A 24,271-nucleotide genomic window follows, 5' to 3' on the forward strand; every position below is an offset into this window, starting at 1 on the left:
TTGGGCCCAGAAACTAATTGGCAGCTAGTGTAGTTGGGCCAGGATCAATGTAATATGCTTAAAACTTCTTGTCCTGGTGAGCAAATGTTGCACCAGCTGGAGTTTCTGAACCATCTTCCAAGACAGCCTACTTATAACACATTGACATAACCTAACCTAGAGGGAACCAGAACATAGATGGCAAAAGTATTCATCTTTGGTTTGCACTTTTTGGCAATCACTGCAGCTCATGCATGACTAGTTCTGCATTTGATTAGCTTCATCTTGGAGCATCCTGGCAATCATACCAGCAGGCCATGTAACTCTTGATGCTATTTGTCAATCAATGCTGCTGTCATTATGATATTTCCCATATTAAGTGACCTTGCTATCTTTACCATAATCCTCCTTATGTGTTGTAGCTAGAGATAGGCATTGCATCTCAGTCAATGTGTGGATTATATGACGTTTGTTTGCCTGCCTGTTTATATGATATAATAAAACAAAAAATTGTATTATATTTCCTACACATACTCCACTTGGCTAATAACCCTGATGATGGCTCTATTCTTTCTCCATGATTGATGGCAGTGACGCTTCTGAATACCAGTTGCTTGAAACCACAGGAAAGTAGAGTGCTGTTATGCTCAGGTCTTTTGGGCTTCCTGCAGGCATCTCATTGGCCACTGTGAGAATAGGTTGCTGGACTAGATGGGCCACTGACCTGATCCAGCAGGCTCTCCTTATAGTTCCCCCACAGCATTGCACATGCATTGTTAATACAGTGGTACCTCTGGATGCGAATGTGATCCATTCCGGAGCCCCGTTCACATCATGAGCAGAATGCAACCCGGACTGTGCATCTGCGCAGGTCGCGATTCGCCGTGTCTGCGCACGCGTGACATTCTGAGCGTCTGTGCATGTGCGAGCGGCAAAACCCGGAAGTAACCCGTTCCGTTACTTCTGGGTTGCCGCGGGACGCAACCTGAAAAGATTCAACCTGAAGCAAACGTATGACTGTACAGAGTTTTTTTTTTATTGCATGCCAATCTCTGCACTGCCAGTGTCTAATGGTATGTTGCATCTTTGCCTTTTTGTTTCATAAAAGTGCACGGCCCAGTATTTCCATAAGCCCTTTGGGTTAAGTCATTTTAACAGCTTTGTCTAAAATTAATCCAGCATGAATTACTATATTTTCCATGTACAGTGTTTGAGTTCAATCACACAAGATTCCTGTCCTTAAGCGTACCGCAAAGTACAATCCTGAATTTCTCATAAGTTGTTTTAGTTGGGCCTTGATCCCTTTCATAGACGTTCCCTCTGTATGGAGGCATTTATCTTTGGGCTTTAATAGGCCTTTGGTAGTTTTTCTCCTAAAGGACTAATCTCTGCAGATATCCCTACTCTTTGGACCAAGGCACATTAGAAAATGAGCAGCTATACAGATGGTAGACCACTCACCTATTCTTGCTAATATCCATTCACTCCTTCCATTTACTCTACTTCTCTGTTGCCATTCATGGTAGGTAAACCACAAGAGGCAGGAACTATTCAATCTAGGCTTACTTGCTGCCTATCCCCCTTTCTGCCTACTTATATCATAGAAAAGGACTCAGCTCCTCATTCAGAACTTGGCATTTTCCACTTCCAATTTAGCCTTGAAGTGAGCATGGCCATAGAGTTGGCACTGGACAGTGACACCAAAGGGAAGTCATTCATTTCCCACCCATATCAGCAGCTCATTCTAGCACCAATAAAACAGAGACCAAAGATAAAACAACTCTAGATTTCTTCCATATTAGTAGTTTATTTGCACAAATGATCAGATATAAAGTATCACTGAGGTAGACTTGAGTCTATCTTAATCTGGGGCTAGTTATAAATAAGATAAAGTTGATGGGTTACCTTATCTCCCAAACAGAAAAGAAAGGAACGTGTTTGGAGATTTACCCTTTCATTGCACCAGCCTCACTCCCCATTTCTGAACACAAATCAAATGAGACTCAGCAGTCACTTTTGCCAATGTTGGTGCAATAAGCTCTCAATATTTATAGGCTTTTTCTTTTTTAAAAAATGGGGGGGGGGGGAGAATCCACAGGCAGCTTTATATTCTCCTTACCTGCATCTTACAAGTGTGAATCACTTTTGTCTGTCAGAGTTGCTAGCCAGCATTGGGTCCTCCAGTGACGGCCTGGTCAATTCATTGTTCCCAATCCAAGTGCCTGACCAGGCATGCTGGTGTTACTAGGACAGTAATGAGTGCTGATGACTCTCTCACTCACATACCAGACATTTTGCTAGTGAGCACTGGAGCTAAGTGCACCCTTTGATTATGCTAGGCTTCATTATGGTCACTGGCTTGTTTCAAAAGAATAGTTGCTACAGCACGTACAGAAGTTAAAGGATTAGCCCAGACGTTGCCAAAGAAACACAGGCCTGTTGCAGGCTATACTGTGAAGAGATAATAGTGGTAATAGGCATTGATGGAACAGTGTATGGGATGTAGCCAACATAGCACTGTGTGAAGAACATCCAATTGCACAATAAAACATGGACCCCCCCTCCTCCCCCTGTGTGCCCCCTAAACTGTTAGGGAGCAGATTTAGGGAGGGAGGGGGATTGAGAGAGTCCTTGTATCTCAGTATGCCGATTCAAAAAGAAGAGACTATTTGTCACTTTTCAAGGGAAATGTGTATCTGTACTGACATCCAGAGGCTCACAAGCATCTATTTGCTGCCGCAAATTAACACGAGTGGCTGTTCCATGGCCTGCCTAGGGTTGCAGTCAGGTTTCGTATGCCAAGCATTCATGCTACAAGCTGGGGAAGGAAGAGTAGCGATACTCACAGCTTTTACTGCAAAAACCAAGTGGAGCTACTGCTTCAAGCTGGCATGCCTGCTCTGCCCTGTTCCATAACCCACCTGGGCAAGCAGGAGCAACGTTTTAAGCCTGTGTGATGCACTGGATGCTGCCTACTCCACATGCCAGGGAACATTGTCGGAACATTCAGGTGCAGCTTTGTTCATTCATTCCCCCTGGAAACAACATTGCCTCCTCATAGCATCTACATGGCAAAGGACTAGCAAAACTATGCATAACATGTCTAGAATCAGCCACAGACCTCTCTCAGGGGCCAGATTTGCTTGGATCTGTTGGCTCTTAGATTCAATGAAAGAGTCAACAGACAAAAGTACGCTATTTACATTCTGAACCTGGATATCAAAGGAAGGCCACTGTTAAGTATCACGAGGGGCCCACCATCCCTGTCTCACACCATATATTTTGGGCTAAGGGGTGTGTAGTATGGAATGTTTTTGGCGAAATGCTTCAAAGAATGAGAATAAACCCCTCTTGCGTGTAGTGGCTGCGCTGCCATTTTTCTGCAGGGAGTGCCCTGTGACAGGAAAGGAACAGACTGGCGAGTCCACTGACACTGTCCTTTTCATCTTCAGGATGGAGCGTGAGCCACTCTTTGGTCTCATTCGCGATGTAGAAGCCACTAAGCACTTTTGATACTGGACCTACCAAAAAAAAAAGAAGCAAATCATGGTGGATTTACAAAGGGCAGAGCTTACCAAAACCTGGTGGTTGCTGAATCTAGTTATTTCCTGACATAAATTCTTTCAGTCTATGATATAGGTTTATAAAGCTCGGAGCAGCACATTTATAAGTGGGGGGGGGGAGAGAGAGAGAGCTCCAACAGCATCATCAATGCTTACAGTGAACATATGAGAACCTTTGATGCAGGAGCACAGCTTCAGAGGCTTTGAAACTGCTGAGGGCAGAGATCAAACACTAGGGTTTCTAACTGATGGGGTGGAAGTGGGGTGAGATTGGTTCACCCTGAAGCTCAAAGTGGGCAGTGTTGGTTAAGAGGCCTTGCAAAGGGTGCAGCCCCCTTGCAGAAGCTGAACAGTGCCTGGCCAGTGTTTGGAAGGGAACCTTATGTATGGCGCCTGGGATCCTTTGGTGGAAAAAAGGTGGGATGTAAATGTAGTCAATAAATAAATGGACATGAACTACTGAGCAAGCCCAGCTTAAGTGTCTTGGCATTTACCATGCATGCGGCCTGCACCGCTTCTGAGATGGTGCCGGCATCTGGCTCACACCAAAAAGCTGTGCACTGGAAACGTTGTTGGCCCATGTCAGTAATGAGTGCGAAGGTGTGGGCGTCTTTCCCAATCCCAATGAAAGTCACATAGCGGACCTGACATTCCCACAGGCAAGAGCCGTCCTCATCCTCAGCCTCGAGAAAGAACACAAAAGAGATTAGACTTAAGGATGCATCCAGGCCAGCATTCTTCCTGCATTTCAGTTTTGTCCTAGATACTAATATTTATATGTCCTAGGTCAAATATTGAACCTGTGTGCACATTCTAATAAACCTGATGCAGTGGCCTTGATATACAAATTTAATACATAATCATATCATAGGCTTCCAACATTGTAAAGCATGCTAAATGAAAACAATAAGAAAAAAGGTAGATTTCATTGTTATACTGCAGCTTGCCTGATGGAATGATCTCCCCTCTCCTCCCCCCACCCATGCACTGTTCTTTCTTGGAGTTCTTCTGACCCCTCAGAGCCAGTTGCGGGGGTGGGGTGGGGAGAGGGAATCCCTGTTGCACAAGCGGAACTCCTTGAGCAGGGCTCTTGATTATCTTTCTGTAATCCTTACAGCAATAAGATCCAGAGGGAACCACAAACTGTGGCTGACTTTAGTAACCAGCCCAAAATATGTGGTCACTAAGATTCTGTCCCTCTCCTTCAGCCCAGCCCTTACATTGTATTCATTGGGGCTTCCTCCTCCATAAATGTACATAGGATTGCAGCATTAAGCCAGAGGGAAAGTAAAGCCAGGCAGTGTGTTGCAGAGGAATTTTGAGCACCATCTCCAGCCTTCCTTTGGAACTGGAAAGTAGGGAGGGGGTCTTCCCCATAGTTGTGCAGCACCCCCAGAGGCTCAGTGCAGCTCCAGGGGAAAATCCCAACCACTTTCACAATTTTACTAAAATAAAATGGTACGTGCCAGGTGCTCAACCATTTGGCAGATATTAGCAAAAGAAGGGGGGATCTCGTAAGGTATTAGGAAACAGTGGGAAAATGCTGCTGCCCAGCGTGTATCACGGGCAACTCTTTAGTAATTTCTTTCACCAGATACCGTATTTTTCGCCCCATAGGACGCACCGGCCCATAAGGTGCACCTAGTTTTTTTGGGGGAAATTATTTCCCCTCCTGGGGCAGGGGAAGCCCGAACTTCCCCGGACCCCAGCCCCCAGAACAGGCAGCTCTCCGCAAGCCGTGGGAGCCCAGCGCGGGCTCCCACGGCTTGCGGAGAGCTGCGCGAAGCCTGGAGAGTCCGAGAACAATGGCGAAGTTGCGCGCAGCTTTGCCATCACTCGGAGCTTGCGGGGCTGGGGGCGGGGAAGCCCGAGCTTCCCCCGACCCCAGCCCTCAGAACGGGTCCCAGAGCGATGGCGAAGTTGCGCGCAGCTTCGCCATCACTCCCGGAGCTTGCCGGGCTGGGGGGATAGCTTCCTGAAGCCTGGAGAGCAAGAGGGGTCGGTACACACCGACCGCTCTCGCTCTCCAGGCTTCAGCGAAAGCTTGCATTCACCCCATAGGACGCACACACATTTCCCCTTCATTTTTGGAGGGGAAAAAGTGCGTCCTATAGGGCGAAAAATATGGTAATATCATTTTTGCTGTCTTCTGTACCAATTCAGTCCATCCAAAGAAAGGTCTTAACTATATATATATATATAAAGGATATGGGCTGCAGCAGTTTTCTACAATAGACTTTTCTGTCCCCCTGATGTTACCCTCCACTGCTTCCTTTCTTAATTCCTTCTTCACCCTTTGGCACTCTTGGTGTGCAGTAGAAGGTTGATTTTTTTAAAAGACATGTGAAGGGGTGTGCAGAGTAAAGAATACTCAAGTGAACCAAGGAAGCTGTCAGTCAGTGCACATGCAGGATCTCAATGGAGACCCCAGCAATGGCTCCTAATGATTTATGACTACCGCTAAAATGTATATCTTAAGTGGCAGCATTATTCTGGTATTCTGCTTTGAGACTGTGCCTAACAATTAGAACTGCCACCAGTACATAATTCTTATAGACAGTTTGTTTTATTTTGTGAGAGCCTATGAACATAATGTATCGGTATTTTCTCTGATTGCACCAATGTTTATTCAAACAAATTTCTTGTAGTTCTGCCTTCAGTTTCAGAAATATGTATTTATGACTAAAAAGGGTTTGTGCAGGCAGCATTTTTTTAAAAAAAGATCAATAAAAGGAAAGATGTTTTGTAACTGTCTCAGCCTCATTCCACAGAAACTTGTGATTAGTTCTCATTGAAATCAATAGAACAAACCAGCTACAAGTCACTTTCTCTGGACTTGATTCAGAGTCTTATTGTGTTTGCCATCTGTTCTCTGAAAACTGAAATCACTGGGAACAAAAAAGGCTAATGAGGGGTTTGCATGCCCACTAGTGAACTATTTTCCAAATTTGTATTTAATAAATTAAATCAAACTATGCACATAATCCAGTCCCATTGATTTCAGTGGAAAAGATCAATGAAACTGTTCAACTCTGTGATTGAAATCAATTGGACTTGTATGATCCAGCCAAAACTAAGCACTTTAAGGTTCCATTGATTTTGGTGGGAGAATTAAGCAGTTGCATCAATCTCTTTCACTGAAATAAATGGGATCTGAAAGTGCTTAGCTTTGTCTAGATCACATGATTGCCATGGAAAATGGCTAGCGTACAGTAAAATACTAAAGTCCAACGGTCCTCTTGTCATTCTGGTCTAGCTCCTCTTCCAGTCTCTCAGCCTCTGGGGCAGGCAGGATGCCAGATAGGAGGGCTACTGTCATGTCACTTGGTAAGAGGAGCAAGCTGCCAGGGTGGCCAGTATCACAAGGAGCCTTACCTCAGCTTGGTCTGCTTGCATCACTGAGTCTGAAACACTGACAACAGATGGAGTCCACTGGTCACGGCCACGGCTGCCCACCAGGTCTTCGATGGCAGTATTTAGCACATCCATCCCTGAAGTGGTGAGGCAAGAAATAAATGGGTGATCCAAGGGAAAGTGAGAATGCTCATCAGCCAGAGAACAGGGTTCTCTCAAGACTTCCACCATAACTGGGGCACAGAGAAGGGCCCCAGCTTCAGATTTTAGGGGTTGACAGACTTGGTAAAGGAGGAGGTGCCCCATAAGCAATAACTTCACCCATTGAACACACCAGAGATAGGTAGCAGAATTCAAAGAGCACAGCTACTTACCCATGGCCTTGGACACTGGTGAGGTGCCAATATACAAAGCTTCATATTTCCGGACAGACTCTCCCACGGCATCCAGAATGTCAACTGCCCGAAGCAAAAGGAGGAATTCAACATCACACTGAAACAAATGCTTCATCAGCACAAACATTTCTGTTTGCCTGATGGAACAACCTCTCCTCTTCCCAGACACAGTTCTGAGGGTTCTCTCAACCTTCTCCCAGCCAACTGGGGTGGGTGGGGAGTCCTATTAGCCAAGTCCAGCACTTTATTTCAAGGAAGAAGCAGGGATGCTTATTTAGACCAAGGATGGGAATAATTACTTCAATTCTGTCAGAGCACGGAATTGATAAAGTGCTGACAGGTGCCCCAGAAAGGGACTCATGGGATTTGTAACTTTTGTTACCTTGTAGAGAGACATCATCTGGAGTGACAGGTTCAAAGGTAACAGATCGGCTGAGGCTGTTACTTGCCACGGCTCGCTCAGCCATGATCTGTAATACAGAGAAAGGTCATGAAAAGTTGCAACCACCTGCTGGAACTTCCCACCTAAACCTGGGTAGTGGTGGTGGCAAAGCTCAGGTAGAAGACCCTCCTAGATTGTAACCCAGGAGAAAGTATAGAAAGAACATTTCCAGTCTTCAATGACATGGCTAGAAGTTGCAATTCAAGTGGGAATCCCATTAGCTTTATGAATGTTTACTCAGAAGTAGGTTCCCCTACTGCCAAGTAAGCATGCACAGAATTGCCACTCTCCTTATAGCTGTGCCCCTCCACCAACAAGGACTGCTAGACTCCTAGAAATCTGACAAGATTCATTTAATACAGAGGTCCGATGAATACATGGTTCAGAGGAATTTCTTCCAGCCCCCAGCCAACCAGGATGAAATTCCATCTGCCACCTCCTTGCAAAATGAGAGCAGCCTGGTGCAGGGGACTGGTGCTGCACTTCAGGGGTTGGGACACTCTTCCTTCCTCGTGTGTGCATGTGTGTATGTAGGGAAAGAACCATGCCAGAATCAGCAGGGATACCTTGGAGCACATTTCATGCAGGGCCTTGGCAATGGCCTTGGCAGGCACATTGCAGTGGAAGACGTGGCACTTCAGCATACACGTGTCCTTGTCACTGGCCACGAAAGCAAAATCCCTGCAAGGAGAGGAGAGCCCAGTAAGCAAGGGCAGGGCTCCAGGCACTGGTCCTTGCTGCAGAAGGAAGAAGGGGCCTTACCTGTCCCTTGGGTCAAGCACAGCATGTAGGGAAAGAAAGAAAAATCTGGTTAATGCAGAATCCCTCAAGAAGCAACCCTCTTAATGGTCTGTGTGCTATCAGCTGTAATAGTTTCTGGCAAGAAGAGCAAAGGTTTCTTTGTAGTGAGCAGAAGGACCTCGTGGCAAGATGGACACAGAGAGAGAAAGAGAGAGAGAGAGAGACCACAATTTCAAGATTCTCCCTCCTACAGGGCCTGTGGCTCCGTACCCCAGTTTGGTGCAATGCTACAAGACTGAGGAGTTGTCCTTCATATTAATTTCCAGCAGCAGAAAATTCCCTCTCCTCTTCAACGCCAGAGCAAAGGTTCCCTCACCTGCCGTGGTTGCATCCCACACCCCAGACACGGATGTTGATGATGGGTTGGGAGTGGATGAGGCTCTGGTCCAAGGGATCCACTAAACTCATTGTGTCCTTCTTCAGGATCATCACCATGTTTTGGCCCTGTAAAGGGAAGACTACAGGACTGTGACTGAGATACAGTGCAGGGGTAGGAAAAAAATTCCACTTGCCTCTTGCAACTAGAGCGATAATGATGTCCCTTTCCTAGGGGAAACAGGGACTGGCATGTTTATCCACCCAGCAGTGCATAGGAACACCTGTATGTAATGCCATGGACTGAATGGGTGCATTTTTGGCAAATATGTACAAGGAAGAGGCATGGGGACACCCAGCAGCTCATGCCTGGGTCCCTGCCAAAGGCGGAAAGGATGCAAAGCAGTGCCTAGACCCAGGAAATCAATTGCTCCATTGAAGGGTGACAACTTGAATAAAATATGGAGGGGGCAGACAGAGGTGGAGCTAGTTGCTTCACTGCCCAGAGTGGCACACATGCTGTGCACCCGGGGGCGGGGCAGGCGTCCCAGGGGGGCGGGGCAGTGATGTCAAACCCCCCCCCCATGGATGACACCCGGGGCAGACCGCACCTACCACACTCCCTTCCTCTGCCAGTGGCAGGTAAACCCCATCTCACATAATTGATCACAAGATATGGTACCAGCACACCATTGGAATGGCAATGCCCGTCCCCATAGGAGTTGGCCCCTATGGCTGCATTCAGCACAAGGGCTGCTGGAAGTCTATGTGGGAGAACACATTTGAGTAGATCTCTCCCTGGGCCTCCTGCACTCACCTCGCCCCACCTGTCTGCAGGGTCCCAGTCGTCGCACTTGTTCTGGGAGAGCTGCTGGATGCAGTTATTCACGGCAATGCTGCTTTTGCCAGGAGCCAAGTCCTCCTCAGGGATTTCTACCCAGCCCAACGATCGCACAACAAAGCACTGGCAAGAGAGGGGCAGAGGGGCTACCGTAAGGCGTGTCTCCAGCCTTCCTAGCTCACCATCGGCTATGCAGCCCAGGCCATTGGCAGCTTTTTGTGAACGTTTCAGCTCATGTGAACTGGAGCAGCCCCTCCCTCCTTGACTGTACCTCAAATCTAGCCATCATGAACACTTCTGGAGAGCATCAACTGATACCATCACTGCCAATTCATTGTGCTCTTCTTTACCACATTGTATGTCACAAAGGAGTCCTCGTGCCTCTCCTTATTCGTAGGATGTCCCACCAGATTAGGGATGGGGAACTTTTTTCACCCTGAGGGCTGCAATCTTTTGGAGGGGGGCATGGATCACATGCCAGAGGCAAAAGTGGATGGAGCAAGAGGGACTGGACTAGATTATCCTTGGGGTCCTTTTCAACTCTACAGTTCTATTATTCTAAGAAATGTGGTTTTCACCTTTGCACAATAGATGAGTTCCTACTCATGCCCCTCTCTGTCCTCCACCTAGACAATCAGTAAGCATTATCAGTGTTCAGTGACACATCCCAGGCAGGCAGAAACCTTCAAGGAGGGTGCAGGGCCAGTGAGGGTCTGGGGAAAGAGGCCTGGAGGGTCACACTCAGCCCCTGGGCCTCTGAGGTCCGTCCCCCACTCCTTGTGCTGCATGGAGAAAGACTAGAGGTATAGAAAGTGAGGCTTTCCTAGCTTCTTTTCCCTCATCAAATTGTAGCTTGTTAAGGATTCATAGCTCAGACTGGTGTGTCAGTGAACTAGTCTTTAATTGCCTTCCTCCAAATCTCTAATTATTTACCCATGTAGGAAAAACACTTCCCCTCATTCCCATACCTCCCAAGTGCCCCAGGACATCCTGTTTTTTCACGGGAGATTGTGGTGGCCATTTTGGGTGCTGCACTCTTGCGCTGTGCTCTTGCCCTGAACAAAAATCACTTTTTTAGGGCCATGCAGCACCCAGGAGCGCATCCCAGAAGACACGCATCCTGGTTTTGGCTCCAAAAAAGTTGGACGGCACGCCTTCAGGTGAGAGAAGGAAACAGCAAACCAGCTCTGTGTAACTGTATGTGAACTCTCAAAATGATACCGCAGGGAGATGCTTTCAAGGATAAACCTACCTAAAAGGGTATGGATGGGAAAGGCCATTATCTCCTGCCCACATCAGAGACAAGTTCTTCTGCAGATAATATCTGACTGGAAGTGGCAGAAGTTCCAATCCTGAAAATTTGCTTTTAGAAAGTCCTTCCCTCCCCTGCTTCCTCAAGCATTCTTTAATTACTATTTTGCTATAAATTGGACTTGCAGTGCTGTGTGATTTAAGAGCTGTTGAATTCTGATTAGGTATTAGGTACCTCTGGATTGAATAACTTATTCTTCTGAGGCAGGGTACTTCATACATGTTTATAGTGATCTGACAACCGGGATGGGTGGCACAGTTAGTCATCTGTCTTCACCAAGCACAGCACACAAGGCAGTTCACAATTAAAATTACAACTTATCCAACTAAAACAATAGATTTCAAAATACTTGGGCTGTGTTTAAGTTCTGGGGAAGGAGCTTGTAATTTTTAAAAATAATTTTAAGAGAGGTATCATTCAGTTTTTTAAAAAAACATAGGTTAACCATAGGTTAACTAGTTAAAAATAGTTCAGTTACTTGATAAACTATTTTATCAAGGAAAGGGGCCACAAGGTTCAAGGAGAGTTGAGGGAACATCACAAAGGACATGGATAAGACCACTCAACATGCATAGATTACTCATTTATACCATCTAGCCAATCTTTCGCATGAATGAAAGGGTAGTTAAAACATATTGAGTGATACTGGGAATGCACTGTAAAATGCCAAGGGAATATTCAAAGCAGTTGCCATGATTTTCAGAGCAGTACCCGAAGGTGACACATGCCAGCTTCTCCAAAATAAGAGAGAGACTCCCAGGTTCCAATGCAGAGCCTGATACATTGTGTTGTGAACTGCCCTAAGATATATGGGTATAGGGCAGTATACAAATTTAATAAACAAACAAACAAAGCTCACAGAGGGGTAACTTTTCTGCAGCAGCCTCCAAGGAAGGGCCTTACCTATGCTGAATCTGGACCCCTTGACTCAAAGAAAGTGGCTTCCTCAATCAGCCAGGTTTCTGAGCTACGTACCCCCTGTGTCCCCCACCTCACCTGACTGTACCTTGGAGCCAAGCTCTGGGTTGCCCTGGTGATGCTCCTCCCCATGCCAGCTCACTGATGTCCTGTAACAGGTAGACAAGCATAGCAGTGACATGGAGGTTCTCAGTCGTGGCATAACTCTAGCGAGCGTCTGTTCATCCCCAGAGTGGCAGCTGTGGATCCCATCGTTCTCTCAACTCTCCAACACATCATTAAGTTTAATTCACTTACATTAAGTTTAATTCAATGGTTCCAGCCTCCATTGGTCCTAACCAAAGGCTTGTCAGCTCTAACCCTATTGATGTGATTTGCAGGGACTAGGCACCTCTAGCCTGTACTTTGCAAAACCCAGTCCTTTCCCATTTTGGTGGAGCCATCTGAGTAGGATGGAGATTGGAGCAGAGGATCAGTATTTCTTTATGACTCAAAACTTAGACCAAAGACTTGTGGGATGGAAACAAACCTGCTTGCTTCTGCATCTGCACAGAGCTGGGTTACCTGTGAGGTCACCTGAAGAGACCATGAACAGGTCCTAGAGCCCTCTTTCACTTTTACTCAGATTCGATGTGCCCTAGTGTTTGGATGAAATGCCCCTGCCCCCAGGAGACAACCCTACCTTCTGGGCAGCGATGCCATCGGACTTGGGATAGGTCTCTCCCTTGGCAGACGTCTTACTGTTGCAACCTGAAGATCCTGAATGAAGACAGAAAAGAAGGTTGTGAAAGTGAAGAAAATGTGGTACTGTTGTTTTATTAACATTGAGGCTCAGCCAAGCAGCTAAAGTGTGTATGTAGAAATTCAGCCTATGGTTGCGAGCAGTTGAGCCATGAAACATTTGTGAGGATTTTTTTATATAAAAAAGAAAGGAAAATCCCGGGAGGAGGGGGAGAGGGAATTGGCCAGCTTAAGCCACTATAGTAGTCTGGAGTACTATACCTTGATATTAAAAAGCTCTTATCCCCACACTTCTAATGAAGTACTGAGTCCTTTAGCACTATTTAGACAGCACAGGGACATTTCAGAAAGGTGGCAAACCCCAAACAGCACTACAAGGTCTTCTGTTTTGGGCTGGCTGGAGCTGTGAAGGAGAGAACTTGTGAAAGGAGCTGAGGGCATATTTTGTTGTACTCTCCATTTGTTTTCTTCTAAAAAAGCAAATTCTATCATGATTTTCAAAACAGATGCATTGAGCCAAGTCCTAATGGAAAGCAGTTTGGTACCCCAATAGACAATGTTACTTTACTGCATGAATAAAAAAAGATCATTATGGCAAATCAATAGATCTTAGCATTGATTACATCTATTTTATCCTAGGCATTCACAGTGCCTTACTGGATAGCTTCTGCTGACTAATGCTACAATCCTAAACATACCTGGAAGACCCACTGAAATCAATCCAAGTAAACGAATTTAGGCTTTTTAAGACATTGCATTTTACAGCAGAAGCGCCATGGAAAATGCAGCTGTAATCTCCCTCTCTCCACAGCTGTTCACCCAGTCAAGTGACTCAGTTGACCCCACCAGTTCATGCCCTCTGGATGTTATCAGTCTTTGGTGTCAGCTTTGAAAGCCAGAAGTCCCTGTTGCCCAGTAAGAACAAGAAGATCATGCAGAAGCATGCAAACCTACAAATGGTGCCAGGTGGGACTGACAGTCCACAGTTACTACTCTGTTAAATTTTACCACACAAGGCTCTGTATATGTGTCACCACAAGACACAGGCGAGTGCATTTATGGGTATATGTAAAGAAAAACAGCAACCCTAGAGAGAACAAGGGTTGGGCTGCTGGCATTACTTTTCACATGGGTCCTGTCAATCATACACAAAAAGGCTTTGGAATCCTGATACCGTTTCTGGCAATGCAGCTTCCCCAGTGTGCGCTAAACCAGAGGGGCAAGATGGGTGTTGCCACTGGGTGGTGCCCGTGGGCACATGCCAGTAGTAGGTCCCAGAGGAGTCGTGGATTTTCCTCCATCCTGGGGGAAGATCAAGATCTGCCTCCAGATTCTGGTCGTTCCATAGGTTGTCTAAAGAGAGAAAAGACTTCAGATGAGGAAAAGGGCAAGTTTCATTTCAGAGGATGGTGACAAGAGCTTCTACAGAAAGGTAGAAAAAAGATACATCAAAATGCCATTCTCTCTATTTTAAGACACATCATTTCTGAATATTCCAGCTGAAAAATCTAATGTGGAATTACAACAGAGGACAGGTGCATGAAGGATATACATTTACATGCTTCCATCTATTCTTACAAACCACAGAATATTTCTGAGCCCCTTGTCCAGTCCTTGCTGGGCAGGCCAGTGGAAAATTTCAGTCAGTATTTACTCCTATATTTGCAAGGGTTAAACTTAAAACCTTTTTCTCCCTAGCTGGTTAATAAAGAGTTAACAAAAGTCAAGGATGTAGTAACATTACACAGTGGGGTGTTCAGCATTGAACAGAAGACTCAACATTGTAAAGATGTGAAATCAATACCCACAACCCCCACGGCCATCATACAGATACCAGAAGCAGAGCACATAGTAAAACTATTGAATTTGTTCGCAGAAACAGTGGTGCTGGCCACCAGCTTGGATGGCTTTTAAAAGGGATCTGACAAATGCATGCAGGATAAAGCTATCAGTGGCTACTAATCATGATGGCTATGCACAATCTTCATATCAGAAGCAGTATGCAAAATTTCTGGAAATCCTAAAAAGCACGGTTTTAATGAGGAGATGGAGCCCAGTTTCCCTCCCTCTCTACTTTCCTAGAGAATGAATGTACAGGCACCAGAATGTGAAACCTGCTGTTTCCCTGCAGGACTTCCAGGAGCAGAGCTATGACCGTAACTGTATCTGCCCCAGCGCACACAGCTAAAAATACCCAAAGGTCAGTGTGCCCCTTCTGCTTTATTATCCTGTTGATTCTCCCAGTATGGAGGGGACAGAAGGTGAATAATCCATCACTTGCCATTCAATTACATACTGCAGGCCCTGCTGTCTCTTGCCTGCCAAGCTGCATTCTATTTAATCAGGTCTCGCCATCCTTTAGAGTGGCTCAACCAGCTGCCAGAAGTAGCAGCACAGAGGTTGACACTTCCCGCCTGCAGAGATCAGAGCAAAGAAGCACCAACCAAACTGCTTTCTGACATTCACACATTTCCTGACTGCCAGTTGTCTCCCAGGAAACAGCACCCAAGAGCCTGACCTGCACTAGCAAAGGCTGTGCTGATGGACAGCCATGACGCACAGACCATCTGAAATTATTCTCCAGAGCAGCCTTCTTCAGGTAGCAAGCCGTTTACACGCAGCATCGCACCTCGCAGGCTGGGCAATTTTCTCCCTGCCACACAAAGCTATTTCTGTGCCAAACTTTGTGGCAAGATGCTAGATGTGAGCAGACTGATACGCTGAGGCTGTTGCTATGGGGAATAAGATAAAACGGCCTCCAAGTAGCAGTTGATTTGGGTGCCTCTGGCTGGACTGAATGTGGCTGACTGTTCACACCATTCTGGAAAGGGTAGCCAGAGCAAAATGCAGGCACTCCTAGTGACTAATCAGTATGCACAAGCACAGCAAGAACTTAACTGTTAGAGTCAATAGACAAATTGTCCTGACTGCCACTGGATTCATCAAACTGGCTCCCAATTAACTAGTTGAAAATGAAAATTAAAGCTTGTTGACTTCACCTTAATGATGCCCCCATTCAGGCAATTTCCTGAACTTGTGCAGGCTCAAAGTGGGGACAAGAAGGGCTGCACATGAAAGTCCCAGCCACTTGCATTCGGTTGAATGTGCTTAGAGACCTCATCACTGTCAGGATCCCTGTCTTATCAGGGTTTTTCTTCTCAATGAGGATTTGAAGCATGTTCCCATGAATGCACTTTGAAACCCTGTGCAGATGTCTAAAAGGAAGCCTGTGTGCCCAGGGGCTGTTAGAATGGGGCTTAAGCATGCTCATCTCTGCCCATACCCACTTTGAGGCTACAAGTGTTCAGGTGAACACACAAACAGGTCTTATGTGTATTCTCGCCTGTGGAAGCAGACTTAAATCCAAACCATAGCAAAATTGTTGGTCTTTCAGGTTTGTATTTTTTTTATAACAGACTGTGTCTCTAAAAGTTTTTCTGAAAATCCTGGAAATTGATAGCGGATCTGGCAAGTTTTCCTGAAAAAGAATGCTCCAATTTTCCATTTCCTCCAAATAGTGCCCTGCCCTGAAATTCATACTCAGCGTAGTGTAGCTGACATCTTAATTCAACCAAAGCTGAGTTCTAGTTTTAACCATTTACTTCTGCCATCTGTCTTGTTTTCAGAAGTACCCACTTTGGAAAAATTGGTGATATCCACATTTTGCAAAGAGAAATGGAGTGTCTTCCATTTGCCTGGCCTCTCTATTCCTTCAAAATCCAAGGAATGTGGGAGGCAAGTTTCTCTGTTCACCAGCCTGGAACCAACAGCTAATTTTGCTGGAAGACCACCTGCATAAATGGAATGCGGTGGGAATGAAGCCCCAACCCTCCACTGTCCAACTCGGCCTATTTGTATCCAAATGCCACAAATGGCACTCCATCCTTTCCCCACTTTCATCATCTAGCATCACAAGTGAGTCAGATTTGGCAAAGAAACTGTCAGCTGCTGACTTCCAAATGCAAGGACATAACAAAGGATTAGCATCTAACCAAGTCCACCACTAACTTGCCCTCTGTAGAGAAGCAGTTGGTCAGTAATGGTGCAATCTGAAGATCAGCAAGAATAAAAAGGAGAGATCATGTTTTTCAAGGCAGCATTATTCTTTAAGAAGCAAAACAACAAACAAACATCAGTGAGGTAGCTGTAGGCTTAATTTTCTCTGTTGTGGGGTTTGGGAACTGGAATGGAGAAGCTATTCATACCAAACAGCAAGTTAATAAGAATGATGATGTAGATTGGCAGGGTAGGGGAGAGATTTACAGGTTCTTTCCCATAGCCCTCTATGTGCATAGGCCTACACACCAGGCTGTGTGTTGACTTGCCCAAAATTACACGAAAGAAATAGTCCCTAATTCTGTGTGCACTCCAACTATTAGGATATGACAGCAACTAGGAACACTCAACACTACCCAGAATTAGAGCTTCTAATAACAGCTTTCATTAAACCACAGCATTCACCTCAAGGCCCCTTCATAATCAAAGTGTGTTGACTGAGTTATGAGACGTGAAAGAGGACAGAACACCTACACCTTGAATAGTTATGCAGAAATGGGACTTGGAGCAGGCATAGCTTGTCACATATGCTGCACCTTCTAAAACTCCCACTTCTACACAACTATTAAAGAACACTGTCTGCTTTTACATCTGGCCATGCTAATTGCCAAATGGTCAGTGGGAAAAGGGTTAAACATATCCTCCCTATCACTACAGCTCTGAGCAAATTCATACTGCAATAGAGTAAGAAGAAAAGAAGTTAGATAATTTGTGCATCTCCCCATAGTATTTTGTTTGATAGGCTTTTGTATGGTGGCTTCTTATAAGATCTGTGCTGCTAAGGACCTTTTGTACAGTAGAATTGCCTCTTCTACTCTCCCTTTACTAAAATAACATCTTAATCTTCCTCCTCCCTACCTTGGCAAACCAATAAATTGTTATGCTTGTGCCAAGCTCTGAGAATTTAATCAAGTAAATGCAGCTTTCACAGATGGGATTGATTTGGCTAGAACAGTGATGTCCACAACTCAGTGCAGCCCGTTCCTCCCAATTTTCAGACCATGGGGATGGAATATTTGGGATGAGGGATGGTAGTAACTTTCCTTCATTTTTATTTGCAAAGAAATGGAAGCATTTCCCCTCCTGGAACGAGGCAGCAGATGGGCTCAAAAAAGCTGGGAAATTGTGTGGGAGTGATTTTCTTAGCAAGTACCGTATCTTTAGCAAAATCCTGCTCTCTTTGCAAATCTTACAGGTTCAGAGCAAAATTTTGGCTTTGAGAGTGAATCTTGAGAATCTTGAGAATCTCCAAATAACATAGCTCTTCTCAAACAGACCCAGCTACATTTTAAGTGACAATTGGCAGGTGGTAACCAAGGAGAGGGTGTGGTGCCATGTCTATTAAATGCTCTCGACACAGAGGTGCCCTGGCACCAAGTTTCTTGTCCTGCCAGCACCAGGCAAATATGCTTGTATTTGCCCAGGTTTGGAATGTCAATATGGCATCTACGGATGCAATGGCAGTTATGAGGACCTCCCCTGGCACATGTAAGACCTATGTGTGCCGCCTCTCTGTGCTCACTACCGCTTTTATTATGAATACATACAGCTGGAGGAGGTGGTGGGAAGAGCAAAATGCAAAGCTCTGTGTGATTTTTAAGGCTCAGGCTCAGATCTGAACAGCAAACAAAATGACCAAGAGGTAAGAAGGAAAGCGGGTATCAGAGAGGAAGGAGAATGATCTGGGTGACTGAGAGAAGGAAAACATAGTAATGAAGGGGAAGGTGAGGCGATAGTAGGATGCCACATGAATCCAAGTGGAAGAAAGAACTGGAGAAAGAGACAAAGACAGACAACAGACAGACAGACAGACAGAATGGAGTGGCAGAGACAGGAGAAACATGCACACATGTACACCCATGTCAGACCAGGGAACACCCATCCTCTTGAAACTTCAGTTTTTTTCACAGGCTTATCAGCAGTATCACATCTGTTCCTATTGACTGAACCATTGACCTGAGGCATAGATCCCTATGGGTCCTCATCCTTTTTCAGAAGGGAACTCCTCAAAACCACCATCAAACCATAGTTCGCCCCTGTATCCACATATATTTTCTATGATTTGTTGGGTTTTTTGTCATCCTCTGCAAAACTCATGAAGATCCATGCCTAGATAAATGTGTTTTTGTTTTGTTTTGTTTTGTGATGCTGGCAAGCACTGGATCTGTTATTTTTACTGTGTAGTATACAACAATGAACTTTATCTTGGTGGTTTATTTTAGAGGACACTATGTAAAACTATTGAAATTGAAGCGGATCTGTTGTTTATTTTATCTTAAACTTTCATTGTAAGAAACAAATAAATCATCAAAATAACCATGTTGATATATCAGAGGTCCTGTAGCATAGACTGCACAGGTTTGGTTAGTGATATTACACCCAAGTGTATGGCTTCCTACCCTTGAAGCATGCAGGCAACTTCATAACTACATTTCTCCCCTCCCCACCCCCTTTTTGACAAAGAACCCTCCCTCATGGCCCCAGAGCTGCTGGGCCATGACAGCAGCATTGGAAGGCAAGGAGGAGGGAGGGAGGGAGGGAGGGAGGGAGGGAGGGAGGCAGCCAAGGCTGCTGAGGGCCCAGGTCAGCAAGCTGATGTTTGATGTGTTCTAAGGGGTGAGCAGATGATAAGTTAGGCTTTCATGAGTAAGGAGAGGAAGTTTTGAGTAAGGAGAGGGTGGCTTTGGCAAGGCATAAAGGGAGAGTATTGGTGGCTTTGGTGAGGGGTAAAGGGAGATAATGAGTGGATTTGGTGGGGGTGGTGTGGGGGTAGGCAGGGTTGGTGAGCGAAACAAGGAAGAACATAAGAAGGCCCTACTAGGTCAGGACAATGGGTTATCTAGTCTGGCATCATGTTCTCTCAGTGGCCAAGTGGATGCCTATGGTGCAGAACTTGCTATGGTTCCCTGGAGACTTTCTTGCAGTTCAGAGTGCCTGAAGTAAGAGCTCTCCTGTCCATATGAGATCAACGGGGAGTGAGTGTAATTCAGAAGGTGGTTATCCCTGCATTATTAGATTGAGATCCTAAGCGTATCTCATGGGAATGAATTCCACTGAACTTGAAGGGACCTTCTTCCATACAGTTGTATTTAGACTGGGCTGTTGTTGGCCCTGTAGAAGCCTCTGACGATGCCAGTCATCGCAGGCTTGCCTTTCTGGTCTACACACTATAAGAAACTGATGAAATATGGTACAATTTATCCTCTGCGTGTGTATTGTATTCCTAATCCTGTGAAGTTGGGGAACTCAAGGGGGATTTCAGAACTCGAGCCAACTTTCCCTCGGCTACGCGGGCTTCACCTTTCAGCACCATGGAAAGCTCCCCGGGGCTGCCCCCGCCCCCAACGCAAAGCTAGAGAGCGGGACGACAGGCGGCGCTGAGCCTCTGCCCCACGGCGTCGAGAAAAGCACGAAGTGCAAGGGGTCGCCATAACCCTTTCCTCGACAGCAAGTTTCCCACTCCCTCCTTTTCTCCCCAAGCGACAAACAGCCCGAGTGGTTTGGAGTAGACAGGAGGGACCTGGGGACACGGGGAGGGGGCGCGCCCCCTCGCTGCCCCTCACCCAACTCCCCGGGAGCAGAACTTGGTGGAAGAGCCCGAAGTCCCAAGCCGGCCGGGGTTGGGGGGGGGGAGTCCGGGCGCCCCTTCCCAAACAGCCGCGCAGGCGAAGGGAAGAGGCGCGCGCTCGCGCGATCGCGCCCGCCTCCGTCCTGGAGACGCCCGCCTGGCTCTTCCGCGGACCCCGCTCTCCTGAGGGGGCTCCACTTGGGGCTGCGCCCCCAGCCCCCCTGGGCGGGCGCCGCGATCATCTCCCCCCCCCCACCCCAGCCGGCGCCCCTTGCTCTTACCGTCGCAGTTGACCAGGATGATGGCCAGCATATAGTCCTTGCCGAGCATGGCTTCGCTCGGGCGGGCGGCGAGCAGCCCCGAGCGCGGAGGACGGCGACGGCGGCAGCAGCAGCAGCAGCAGCGCTGTGCCAGAGGCCGGCCCCAGAATGCGGGGCGGGCGGAGCGAAGAGCGCGGACTGGGCAGATCCGGGAGGAGAGAGATGCTGACGAGAGAGGGCGATCCAAAGGCGTGACGCAAGAGGCATCGTGCAACACCGAGGCCCACGGGCTCCAGTGGGACTTGGCCTCCCAAAGTGAGCGTGCACAGAATGACAGCCCAAGGTGGGAGGAAGTGTCTGCTGATCTTACTTCCGAGTAAACAGGCTGGGGGGAAAACATCAAAAGAGCCTTGCTGGATCAGGCCAAGGACCCATCTCGTCCAACATCCTGCTCTCAGACTGGTGGACCACATGCCCCTGATACGCCCACCAAAAGGACCAGAGCTTTCCACACCTGCGATTCCCAGCAACTGGCGTTCTGAGGCACACTGCCTCAAGCACTGGAGCCAGAACACAGCCACAAACACTCCATAAATGTCTCCAGCCCTCTTTTGACACAATCCAAGTGGGTGGCCATTACAGCCTCTTGAGGTAGCTAATTATTTAGCCTGCCCTGAATGTTCCAACATTTAGCTTAATTGGAGAACCCCAGTGTTCCAGCATTATGAGAGAGAAAAACTCCTTTCCCACTTCCTTTACACCTTGCATAATCCTATACACCTCTTAACACGTTCCCCTTATTACACATTTTTCTAAACAAAACAGCCCAAAATATTGTAACCTGCTCTAACCCCTTGATCATTTTGCTTGCCTTTTCTGCCTCCTTTCCAGCTCCACAATGTCCTCTTTGCAGTGAGGTGGCCAGAACTGTGCACAGTTGTACTGTATTACAGTACAAGTGTAGTCTCACATCATGTATAATGACACTTTGTATAACGGCATTATGATACTGGTAGTCTTATTTTCAATCCCTTTCCCAACGACTCCTATCATGGAATTCACCCTTTTCACAGTTGTCACACACTGGGTCAACATCTTCATCCAGCTATCCACTATGATGCTTCTTCTGTGCCTTGAAACACGTCCACCCTCTGTGGGTTGGGCAACCAAGTCAGAACTTGGGAGGGACATCAGAAGCATAGTTGTAAACTTACAGATTTGAAAATAAGGGACTAGCAGCCTCAAAAATAAGGGACCAGCAGCCAAAATAAGGGATTTTAGTCAACCAGCTCCCGAGCCAAAGGCAGAAAGCCCAGCCAGCCCAGCAGCCAAACGAAGCCTCAAGTGGTGGCTCCCACAGCGTAGCAAACCGGCAAAGGGGGTGCAGCAAGGAAAACCTCCGTCACCTCTCCGCTGGGAAGCGCTGAGCAAAGGCGAGTCCCCAGGCAACGCAGCCGATTTGATCAGCACAAGGCATGCAAGCTCCACCCCCCAGTTGTTCTTAGACTCCTTACTGGGTGAGCAACGCAGCCAAGCAACACAGTTGGAGCTTCCCTCCTCCCTGGCCAGCAGGCAGGGAGGGAGAGGAGCTGCTTCCTTTGAAACCCGGGAAATTTAAGGGACATCATCAATAAGGGACAGCAGTGGGACACGGCGCTGGGATAAGGGAGTTTCCCGCCAAATAAGGGACGGTTGACAGCTATGATCAGAAGCTGCCTTATAGCAGCTCAGCTCCACATTGTCTACTACACTGACTGGCAGTGGCTCTGGGGTTTTTTGGAAATGGGTCTTTTCCAGTCCTGCCTGGAGATGCTACTAGTTGAAAGAGATGGAGGGGATTCCAATGGTCTTCTAGTCCAACCCCTTGCAATGCATGAATCTAAAAGTATAAATGACAGGTGACCATCCATCCTCTGCCTAAAAAACTTCAAGGAAGGAGAGTCCACCACCTTCCGAGGAAGTCCGTTCCATTTCATGCAACCAATCAAAGCAATGGGCTGTAATCTATCAAAGTGTAAACCTTAATAAATTTGTCCAGACTTAAGGTGCCACAGAGCGCTTCATTGCTATTTTTTTGCCCTGAGAGACTAACCCAATTACCCCTCTGGTTGACTGACACTCATCTTTCTTGGGAGACAATGGACGTCTGCGCCTTTTGTGGTGTAGTCAAACCTTTGGAAAGTTAGTGTGTCTGTGGCTGTAGAGACTGATATCGGACATGTTTTGTTGCAGCTGGGGCAAATGAAGGTGTCTAGTTGTGGTGATCCTTGGGGATCCTGCCATTTTACATTCTAGGAACATAACCAAGCCAGTGTGGATGTCACTGAGACAGGAGTGCGGACATTCTGGAAAACCGGGCTTGAGAGAATACATATTTATCTGTCCTACCATGTGAATACCAAAATCTTCCTGACACAGGCATTGAGGAGTCTCTCCTGGTGGGTGCAAGTTGCCCACATCTCACTTCCATAAAGCAGCGTGCTCAAAATACAAGCCTGGTAGACCTTCCTCTTGGTATCGGTCAATAGCATCACATTCTCCCATACTCTTTTGGAGAGACGAGCCATTGCCATAGTTGCCTTGCCAATATGCTTGAAATTATATAGCTGGTCATAGTCCTGGCTGGTAGCCAGATTCTGCGCCCAGATTTGTAGGCATAGGTCATCCTCTAGAATAAAATAGCACAGTAGGGAAATGCTGAAGTCGCCCTTTGGGGCGCCTCAGGGTCCATTTTTTTTGGTAGCCCAAATCTCAGTTGTACGGGTGTATGCATATATCTCAATTTTAACTCATGAGCTAATGCCGCAATCTGCTCCGATTGTATATTTTATCTTTATGAACGCTGTTTTTATTATGTTATGTTGCGTGAGCTGGTCTTTGACCGTACTAAATTATCTCATGGTCAATCCTTTAGTCTCTGTGGTGCCACAAGACTGGTCATTTCGTGGTTTGTTTGTATGTCTGTATGTTATGCTGTGGCAGCAATAACTCTTCCAGCTACGATGCAACTGCCGCTAGGCTGCTCTGATGTTTAGTTTCCTATTTATTTACTGATTTATTAATTTTTTTAAACCCCAAGCCCCGCATCCCCCTCAGTCACAGAGGCAGCAGCTCAGACCGTGTGGGCGCCATCAGGTCCCTGGGACCTTTAAGGGGTCGCGACAACCAAGATGGCGGCTCCCCCTGCCGCTTCGTCCCGCGCCTATTGCTCAGCCAAAAAACAAAACTGAACGAGCGCCCCGCTTGGCGAGGGCGACGCAAAACTGACGTCAGGAGCACGTGCCGACGCTGCGGCAGGAGAACGCCGTCGGTAGGCAGCTAAACTGAATCCATAGACACAAGAATCTGTAGAGTAAACCTTCTCGCTGGCTGTATAGGGACCTTCCGGATCAGCCTTCGGAAGCCGCAGAAATCGAAGGTTTCGGGCGAAGCACCGATTGGCCAGGGTAGAAGATGGAGGCGCGAGCGCAGCACTTCTTCTTCTTCTTCTTCTTCCTTAGACGTTGCTTCATGTGGAAATGGTTGTTATTATGACTTCTTAAATTTGTATACCGCCCTGCCTCCGAAGAGCCGGGGCGGTTCACAACAGGGGGGAAACGAGAACGCAAAACTCATGACAAAACAAACACATATAAAAAGCCATGGAATGTGAACCTGGCTGAGGAGAAGAAGCGTTTCCGCCTGGCGCCAAAAGGCTGGCAATGGAGGCGCCGGGCGACACGCGTA

The 24,271-nt window shown here is 46.8% G+C and overlaps 1 protein-coding gene across 1 annotated transcript; it reads right to left on the reverse strand.

The window, feature by feature from the left end:
• Positions 1-305: 305 nt before the first annotated feature.
• On the reverse strand, positions 306-20,741 carry APBB3 (amyloid beta precursor protein binding family B member 3). Its single transcript, XM_079983595.1, has 12 exons — positions 20,567-20,741; positions 13,836-14,014; positions 12,603-12,679; positions 12,009-12,069; positions 9,667-9,813; positions 8,851-8,978; positions 8,300-8,414; positions 7,674-7,761; positions 7,271-7,354; positions 6,918-7,033; positions 4,037-4,225; positions 306-3,500 (listed from the first exon to the last, which is right to left on the reverse strand). Exons 1-12 carry the CDS (start codon positions 20,613-20,615, stop codon positions 3,267-3,269), a joined length of 1,467 nt encoding a protein of 488 aa, XP_079839721.1. The 5' UTR covers positions 20,616-20,741; the 3' UTR covers positions 306-3,266.
• Between the last annotated feature and the right edge of the window lie 3,530 nt (positions 20,742-24,271).

Source organism: Podarcis cretensis, assembly GCF_951804945.1.
Source record: "Podarcis cretensis genome assembly, chromosome: 7".
NCBI lineage: Eukaryota > Metazoa > Chordata > Lepidosauria > Squamata > Lacertidae > Podarcis > Podarcis cretensis.